The sequence below is a fragment of the Montipora foliosa genome, chromosome 6 (genome assembly GCF_036669935.1).
Source record: "Montipora foliosa isolate CH-2021 chromosome 6, ASM3666993v2, whole genome shotgun sequence".
In the NCBI taxonomy this organism is placed as follows: domain Eukaryota; kingdom Metazoa; phylum Cnidaria; class Anthozoa; order Scleractinia; family Acroporidae; genus Montipora; species Montipora foliosa.
The window spans coordinates 13,639,496-13,649,495 of NC_090874.1; the positions used below are offsets into that span (position 1 = coordinate 13,639,496).

General features: G+C 39.6%; 2 protein-coding genes across 2 annotated transcripts in view; one reads left to right on the top strand and one right to left on the bottom strand.

Annotated features, from left to right (window-relative positions):
- The window catches only part of LOC138006756 (zinc finger protein ZFP2-like), a 7,549-nt gene extending 949 nt beyond the window's left edge, over nt 1-6,600 (top strand). Inside the window, exon 2 of the mRNA XM_068853266.1 lies at nt 2,999-6,600. Coding sequence (XP_068709367.1) covers nt 3,024-4,181 — 1,158 coding nt within the window. The 5' untranslated portion in view covers nt 2,999-3,023 and the 3' untranslated portion in view covers nt 4,182-6,600. The remainder of the gene's footprint in view (nt 1-2,998) is intronic.
- The window catches only part of LOC138006758 (uncharacterized), a 102,718-nt gene that overhangs the window by 3,890 nt on the left and 88,828 nt on the right, over nt 1-10,000 (bottom strand). The gene's annotated exons all lie outside the window — the stretch shown is intronic.

A 10,000-nucleotide genomic window follows, 5' to 3' on the forward strand; every position in this document is an offset into this window, starting at 1 on the left:
CCTAACCTTATTGCCACTGTGGTTAGCTTCCTTGTTGTGTGGTTATTTTCAAGATCCGGTGCCATTTGAGCCAATGTCAATGGTATCATAAAATACCAAGGCTGGAGACTTAATTCTCAGGAGCCACCAATTTGAGTCAAATGTTTCTGGATAAAATGTTCTTAAAAAAAAGGGCGCACTTTATTGTCATGGTAACTTTCTCCTTTCTTGTGTGGTTATTTGCCTGATTGAATGCAATTTTACTGCCTGAGGTTGCTCGCAGGACTGCTATTGCATTGATGGTGTGTTGAGATAAAAGTTCAATCTTTGTGAGTTTAGTCTGATGTGGAATTGTGACCGTGGGAACATTTTTTCTTCGAATATTTAAGTCAAATTGATGGCTCCTGAGAATTAAGTAGATCTAGCCTTGGGTTTTTATTACACCATTGACAACCCAGAAATTGAAAAATGGCTCAAATCGCATCACATCTGGAAATAGCCACACAGGAAGGAAGCTACCCACAATGGCAATAAGGTTAGGCTTTTTAATTTTCCATTTTATTATAAAATTATCTTCTTAAGCCTTTTGTCAGGATTCCCATACAAATCCTTATATTTTTGTCTCCCATGCTCGCACTTAGCTTGGGGTGCCTGTGGATAAATCACTATCCATTGGATAACTCAATTGGTTTTGTTTGTGTTTATCCACTGGATAGTGATTGGTGGATAGCAGTATCCATAGTTTGAAGAACTGGGGCCAGGACAATTGCACCAGCAGCGGCAATGCGTTGAACTAACGTTGGGGTGCAGGGATGGCACAGTGGTGAGAGCACTCGCCTCCCACCTATGTGGCTTGGGTTCGATTCCCAGATCTGGCATCATATGTGGGTTGAGTTTGTTGGTTCTCTACTCTGCACCGAGCGGTTTTGTCTGGGTACTCCGGTTTTCCCTCTCCTCAAAAACCAACATTTGACTTGATTTGTGTTAATATTCGTTAATTTCAGTTTCCAGTGTCCCCAATTAGTGGTCCAGCACTAATACGACTAGACACTTAATTAAAGTTCCTTTCCTTTCTTTTCATCACAGAGGTCATGGGTTCAAATCCCATTGAAGGTCACATTAGCTTCCTGAAATGTTCTGGTATCTACGTATGAGATAGTTGCTTTAATTGTCATGATATTAGTGCAGATCACTTCAATCTTTCGATATCCTGCCCAGCAATAAAGCTATGCATCAGTTCATCAAAAGTCAGGAACTTAAATGGCTTGTCCTCAGTGGAAAAACTATTTTACAATACATACAAACAATGACTTAGGCTTAAAAACAATAGAAGCTGCTTACAATATCAATACAATAGCAGGTTATGTGAGCTGCTACATTACTGACACAAACACTAACAGCTAGGTAAATATTAGAAATGAATCAATTAAAGTAACACTGTATGGATCATCTTCAAAATGACTGGGTGTTAATATTATTTTGAGCACAATCTATCATGGCAAGAAAATACCAACAATATAGTACATATTAATACTGGTAGCTCATTCTCCAAAAAAGTTGTTGTCTTGAGACAGATGAAATTTTTACCGAAACTGATACTGCAAAAAATCAACTTCATGTACATGTACAATACAGCAACAAAATGATTCTCTATGTCATTGTGATGTGGGGCTCCTGCTCCCCTTCCCTGATGGAAGACATTAAATGCATTCACTTAAGGGCCTTGAACCTAATTTTTAGATGCAAGGTTTTGATGAAACATCGAAGAAGGATATAGTGGACTCTGATATTTCTTTTATATATGCAAAGACTCTTAGTGCAAGGCCATTGGGCATGCTGTGGCACATGTGACAGTACCCGTATAAAGAGCCTTACGGCGCGTTCGATTGACCCTATTCCGGAATAAGAATAGGTGGAGAGATGATTAAAAGGGTATGTTTGGCGCGTTTCGAAGCAAGAAGGATGATAAAAATATGAATAAAATAGCATTTTAGTAGATATTTGACAATTTTAATGTGAACCGCCGTAAAAACGAAGGATTTCTAACTTATATTCCATGTATTCCTATTCCGGAAAACGGTCAATCGAACGCACCCTTAATATTTGAGTAAACAGACCACATACATGTATATTGTACTAAACCTGGTAGCTGATCAACTTTTGAACATTCAGCGCTTGCCACTTCACGTGAAGACTAGTAAAAGTTTTCTAATGTAAAAATAGTGGTGAGGTGATGGGTTAATGAACATTCCCAGGTTTGATTCCTATGTCCATACACTTGGTTGTCTTTTAAAAGATATACAGTCAAATCTCTATTAAGCGGCCCTCAATTTAGTGGTCACCTATCAATTTCCCGAAATTTGCTTCCAATATTTACTGTAAATTTGACCTCTATTAAACGGTCTCCTCTATTAAGCAGACGTGGTCACCGTTTGGATTTCCCAAACGACTAACTATATTGTAAATTACCTCTATTTAACGGTCACCTTGTTACACGTGCCTATTTTGTCCAAACTTAATTTGCTGAGTGCTCATAAATAGTGTAATAGGCCTATACGATAAAATGCTTGTTGAGTGAGTTTAGATCGGGTCGGGCAGGAAAATATTTGGCCCTAGCTCATGGCGCATGGACCTCGCTGGGTTCGGCCCGTCACAGGCCCCCAGACTCGGAGGGTAAAAAATTGTAAGGATTTGTATGGGAATCTCGATAACAAACTGAAAAGGATATTAACACGCAAAAGTTCTCAACAAAAAAGCGGTCCTTTATTGTCGTGGTGACTTTTTCGCTTCTTGTGTGGTTATTTGCCTGATTAAGTGCGATTGTAGCGACTTCTCAACTTCCCGGGTTGTCACACGTACCGCAGAAGAAAAGGAAGGGCTGGAAAGTAATTTCTAGCTTACCTAACATCTCGCCGATAAAATCATACTTCTCCGACATCAGCCACACTCAGACTCCGGCAATGGCTACACGAATAGATTGTTGGTGGTGAAAATGACTTCTTTTTCTGTTGTATTTTAGTGCTAAGTGAGATCGCAATCTGTTAATGATGTCAAGATCAGTTAAGCACAGGAACTTCCGAGTGCATACAGGAGAGAAGTCCTATCATTGCAAACTATGTGGAAAGTGTTTTAGCCAAGCAGGGAATTTAAGGGCACATGAAAGAGTGCATACAGGAGAGAAGTCCTATCAGTGCAAACTATGTGGAAAGTGTTTTAGCCAAGCAGGAAATTTAAGGTCACATGAAAGAGTGCATAGTGGAGAGAAGCCTTATGAATGCAAACAATGCGGCAAGTGTTTTAGTCAAGGTTCAAATTTAAGGACACATGAAAGAGTGCATACTGGAGAGAAACCCTATCAATGCACACAATGCGGGAAGTGTTTTAGTCAAGGTGCAAATTTAAGGGACCATGAAAGAATGCATACTGGAGAGAAGCCCTACCAATGCAAACGATGTGGAAAGTGTTTTACCCAAGCAGGAGTTTTAAGGACACATGAAAGAGTGCATACTAGAGGGAAGCCCTATAAATGCTACCAATGCGGCAAGTGTTTTAGTCAAAGTGCAAATTTAAGGACACATCAAAGAGTGCATACTGGAGAGAAACCCTATCAATGCACACAATGTGGGAAGTGTTTTACCCAAGCAGGAGATTTAAGGAATCATGAAAGAATTCATACTGGAGAGAGGCCCTACCAATGCGAACAATGTGGGAAGTTTTTTGCCCGAGCAGGAAATTTAAGGACTCATGAAAGAATTCATACTGGAGAGAGGCCCTACCAATGCGAACAATGTGGAAAGTGTTTTACCCGAGCAGGAAATTTAAGGAAACATGAAAGAGTGCATACTGGAGAGAAGCCTTATCAATGCACACAATGTGACAAATGTTTTAGCCAAGCAGTAGATTTAAGGGAACATGAAAGAATACATACCTCTGGAGAGAAGCCCTACCGATGCAAACAATGTGGAAAGTGTTTTAGCCAGGCAGGAAATTTAAGGAAACATGAAAGAGTGCATACTGGAGAGAAGCCTTATGAATGCGAACAATGCGGCAGGTGTTTTAGTCGAAGTGAAAACTTAAGGAGACATGAAAGAGTTCATATTACAGGAGAGAAGCCCTGTCACTACACACTGGCTATGATTGTGGAAAAGGTTGTAGCGAAGCTGGAAACATGTAAGAGTCTATACGCGACAGAAGCGTTATAAAGTACGCAAGTCAATAGGAAATTGTTTCGCTTCAGAAGTGTCAGGAAACATGAAAAGGCACAGCAAAGTTCTGTAAGTGCAAATGAACACAACCTAGAGGTCCATGGCTCCTGCACTTCGCAAGAAAATAGTGCAAACAACGGTGTAAAACACAGCTGTTGGGTGTGCCAAGAAGAATTGAGCAGCGAGGATCTTCTTCTTGGACACTATCAAAATCATATGACGTTTGAGGAGTCGTCAACTTAAAGTAGTTGGGTGGCTCTTTCATAAATTTTGTTTTCGAATTTTTTAGCTCTTTGGAGATGATGATGTTGCCCTTTGTAAATTTAAGAAAGCTGCCGTTGTTAGCTTTCATTGGACGTTGCTTCCCAGTGATATGTGTTTAGCCTTTTCTAAGCTGCGTTGAAAATTAGACTATTGTTTATATCTCTAAACACCGTGTATTTTGGGTCGTACAAGTTAAAACTGTCGCAGTGCCCTTTTATGTGTTGTGAAAATAGTATCTTAAAGATTCTGCAAGAAAACGACTTTTTAAGCAAAGGGCCTCTTGAACCACAGGAAGCGTAAAATTTCTTGTAGAAATGCTCGGCTACATAGCAACGTAGCGGACAATAGACCTAATCGGCTAACTCAATGTTGTACCCAATTCAAATCTCCCGAGATTAAGATTCTTTGTGTATTGTATTTGCATGATAATGTAGCATTCATATTTAAATGATATGGAAATACCTGAAACAAAACGTTTTATTCCCAAAGGGTCTGAATTGTGTACAACATTGAGTTAGCCGATTAGTTCTATTTACATGGCTTACATGGGAAAAAGAAAATGACGAAAACAACTGGCAAGTCTTAACTTAGAATGAAGAAAAGAAGGCAGAAAAGCGCCTATTCACGAGCTTCCCATCTGTATTTCATAAGTTAAATCGATCCGAAGGAACCGTTTTTTGCCAGTGAGCTATACGTTTTGTTACAGCGACACCGTCGATCTTCCTAGAGAGGAAGTCGACTGGAAAATATCAACGACCAATACAGCTCTCTCAAGTCGTGCCAAACGCATCCGCAAAGACATCTTAACCAACAAATTGCATCATTTCAAAGTGTTCCTGGAGGAAAATCTCGTTGCCTTAGCCAAGCAACTTTCCAGGGAGTCAGATTCTGTTAAATTAAAGGTCATGTGTACACTTTCATCATATGTACTTTACTTTATTACACATAACATGAGAATTTTATTCCATAAAGCTCATTTGTACGAATCTATACGCTTTATTTTCACATGTGGAAAAGGCTTATACAGCCAATCAGAATGGCGTACAGCTATTTCACTTGTGGAAGTATAACCAATCAACGATAGCGTAAAGGCGTTTCCATGCCAATCACTCGTGCATCTCGTGCATCTCGTGCAAATCGTACTTTGTTATTGAATTAAATTAAATTTGCATTTGGTTCTATTGTTAGTGAGTTTTTGTTTCTAATTTGCGTTCAGAAAACTATTTTAATGAAAATTCTCGTCTTATGTGTAATAAACAGTTCACGACATAGAAAGTGCTTTGTACGGGGTTTTATTCACTCGTTGTTTGTGTCAAAAACCCTCACTCGCTCGTTCCTCGCTCGTTCGGGTTTTTGACACAAACAGCTCGTGAATAAAACCCCGCACGCCGCACTTTCTATGACGTAAACTATGTTTACGAAAGTTGCTTGAGGATTATGAAATCCAAAGTAAACCATAGACGTAATTCTTAGCGTAAATCCTCATCTTGTTGCTCATCAAAGGAAAAGACTACATCCTAGTTTTTTTTTTCATTAAAGCAAAGATTCCTTAGCTTCAGTTTAACAACATCCAAAAGGAGTCATACAAGGTAAGGGTCATGCATGTGACAAAATTTGAAATCCATGCCAGCCATTAAGCTAACAGCCTAACTTAGTTTACAAATAAATCAGTGCACTAACCTTGTTTCTTGAGTACTTGAATAAAACCGTGTGGTAAGGTGGTATAAAATTGTTACTGCATGGGCGGTACCGAGAAGGCGAAAATGACTTTGTGCTCAGAAAACTGAATTCTTTCTCAGTAGAGGCCAGGGAACTTTTTTCTGCCTGTTCGGTTTTTGGATATAATAATTTCAAAGAAAACCGCATTGGATATGTTAAAAAGTAAAGCTAAACCAAGGATATTTTTACGACCTAAGCAAGTCATACTGTAGAATTCCGAAAGTAACGGCCTGTGTTATTTTCGGATTTAATAGGCTTATGGGGCCCCTACTTTCGGGTAGCCGTAACGGTTACTTTCAGATAAGGGACTAAATCGAAAACCTACCGGTTTATTTAGCACCTAGGCTCAAACATTTAATTAATTAAAATTGTAATTATCATTTTTTTTATCTCTTTATTTGCTTGTTTCCAACTTTAAATTGTACATTGACTATGAACAACTAAGCAAATAAAATTATATTCTGTTCTATTACGCCTGCAAGTATCGAGGATACCTAAACTTCGAACCAGGATTCGAGCTAGGATCCGAGCCAGGATTCCAGCCAGGATTCGAGCTAAGATGAGCTTTCTCCGCTATTTATTCTCGAATCTCTCGGTTAGGTTAGGTCTCGAATCGGTTAGGTTAGGTCTATTTAGGTTGGTTCTAGTCTAGTTAGGTCTAGTTAGGGTAAGGGTAGGTCTCGGTTAGGTTAGGTTAGGTCTCGGTTAGGTCTCGAATCCTGGCTCGGATCCTAGCTCGGATCCTGGCTCGAATCCTGCCTCGGATCCTGGCTCGGATCCTGGCTCGGATCCTAGCTCGGATCCTGGCTCGAATCCTGGCTCGGATCCTGGCTTTATTCTTAGTTTATCTCGCAAGTATCTACACGAAAAATACAAAGCAAAACCCGTCTCCATTGCACGTCGTCAGGCAAGAAACGTTTATTTTTTGCTGCTTGTTTTTGTTTGGTTGCGTAATCAGCATGCAATCTGAAAAACTAAATATAACGAATTCTTGATCTCATGTTACGTGTCCTTTTCACATGAGACGGCTACGAATTACAATTACAATGAAAATAGATAGCAAAGATGACTATAATCCTTAAATTTCATTATAAGTAAACGATTAGTGCTGGCTTAACAACAAGTGCTTTAATTTTGTTTTAAATCTTGAAGAGGGTACATTTTTATCATTTTCAGAACTTTTTTGCCATAGATCAGTATCTACATAAGATTGGGACTGTTTGCCTATATTTGTGCGCACCCGTGGCTTGTGTAGATTTTTTGTAACTGCATATCTGGTATAGATCGTTTTCACGTGACGTCATCATTTTCTAAAATCCAAAACTAAGAGCCACGAAAGTTTTTATCCTCATCAGGCATAAGAGGCGGTAAATTTGTATCCATTTGCAATTTTAAAGCTCAATAGCGTGCTTCGTTTGGAAACCAGAGCATTTTGAATTTCTGAGTTATAGCGGTGCGTGACACGAGGCGACGATCGAGTTTATTGAGAAATATATATTTATCTCATGGTTTTGAGCCTTTTTAGAATTTAAAGCATTAGGAAAAGTGCTTAGGTAAATAGCTGTTTGTTCAGTACAGATGATCACTCGCCTAGATAGCCAAAGTAAGTAAGAGATGTTGACACTATTTTCCGGCCGCCATATTGGTGCACCACAGATGTGCACCAACATGGCGTTTTCATACTGGACTCTGTAAATTTTTGCGAAACATTTCGACGAATATCTGAAGTTTGGGGAAACGCACAGGCCTAAAACTTGGAGAAGTGTCTTCTTCATTTATCTTCTACAACATCACGAATTCTTGACTTTTTCCACTGGATGGTTTTCGATTTATTTTTTTATTGCGTGACAGTGAAAACGATCTATTATGGGCATGAACACTACTTGCATATCGAAAAAAAATTGTGAAATGTATAATAACAAACATGACTTAATTCAGTGGAAGTAAATGCATTCGTAATATGTTTATCGTAATATGTACGGTAGTGTTCGTAAATTTTTCAGCAAGATTAATTCATCATCATCATCATCACCATCACCATCAGGGCTAAATTCAACCCTTGGTGGAGGAATCTCTCCCTGGATTAATCCCACATGTATCTGTCCTTAGCTAATCTTGACCATGAAGGTTCAAGTTGTCTGGTGAGATCATCTCTCCATCGTGCTTTTGGACGACCAATCTGGTTCAATCTCGTGGGGTCCAATAAACTAATAAGGATCACATTAAAGGTTTCTGGATTTTTAGTCCACTCAGGTTGTTCCACCAGCATTACGCACTGCGCGTCACGCATTACGCTTATAACAAGTTATTCGCAGTATACCTTACGGTACCGTACTGTATAAAAGTTTTTTTTCCACCTTCCAGTTGCTGTATTCCAGCAGACAATTTTTGGATATTTCGCTGTGGTCTTGTCAATCAATCATTTCTTAAGTACATTGTATTTGTCTTTCCTTTCCGCATTACATTAAATGTAATGAGGAGTATCGAGTATCGAGGGTATCGTTACTTTCGGGGGGACCGTTATTTCGGGTTTTATCAGAAGCTTAAAAAACTAACGTTACTTTCTTGGAATTCTACGGTAGTTGCAATACCTTACCTGCAACCAGCCATTGATTGCCATATTTTTAAGGTTGACTGTAAAGAACAAAGTGTTAAATGTCACCATCAGGGGTGGGACGGAAAGGATTAAACTCGGTTCACGTGATAATTGTCCAGCTATACGTATAGGAAATCGTATGAACGTTAACGCGAGTACATTTCGTGATTCATTGGTACGAGTGTTGAGAACTTTCAAAACATCTCGAGTGACCATAAATCATGACATACATGAGTATTTACTCAACAAAATCACTCCATTGCTTTGTTTCCATAGCAACTTTCGTATTCCACTCTATAACCTATTTTATGCATTGGTCAATGACTTATCAGAAACGCGATATTTTGTTGAATACATAATGTTATGCTTGCTTTTTCAAATTGGTGGAGGTCCTGTGCTTTCAGGTTTCCGAGCAACCTCGTTCCCAGGGGCTCTTTGTCTCTTCTCAATGACAATGGGGACCCTGGGAACGAGGTTGGTTTTTGAGAATCTCTCTTTTTGGTAACGCAGTTAACAGGGAAATGTCATCTATGGAGAGCATAGATGACACCGTGCACCGGTGACTCGGTTGAGCACCGGGCTGTCACGCGGGAGGTCGTGAGTTGGAAGCTCTCTGTGCGACGTTAAAGAACCCACACACTATTCGAGAAGAGTAGGAGATTAAGTTCCCGGTGTTGTGGCAGTCCTCTGTGAGTGTGTTCTTTCCAGCAGAAGTGGCCGACTTGGCGTAATGTCTCTAGAAAGGCCACATGCATACAGTGACTGCGCAAGTGACTACCACAACCACCGTGACATTTCAAAACCACAATGGTGACCGTAATCGGTCCGTGATGACAATGACCACCCTAGTAACTGGCGCCACCATGACCACTCTGACAACTTGGGCCACCTTGTCCTTGCTTGGATACCCCCATGTTCACAAAACCTTTTAGCAAAAAAAATGTTGGTAATTCCAAGTGGGTCAAGAAGATTAGTTCTCTTGTACGTTGTTGGCGTTAACGATTTAAAAATCAGTACATTTAAAATTTAAGAATATAGTCGAATAACACTTTTTCAAGTTAGTTTTAATCTTCTGATCACGACTCTCATGATAAAAGTGAGCGAAGCTTGTTTTTAGAGGATCATGAAGGGGGAGTGGCAGTCCCATTTTCCAGACCAAATTTGGACTAAATCCCAATCCCAGTCGCAAGTTTTCTTAGAAATCCCAGTCATTACTACTGAAATTAAATCCCAAACG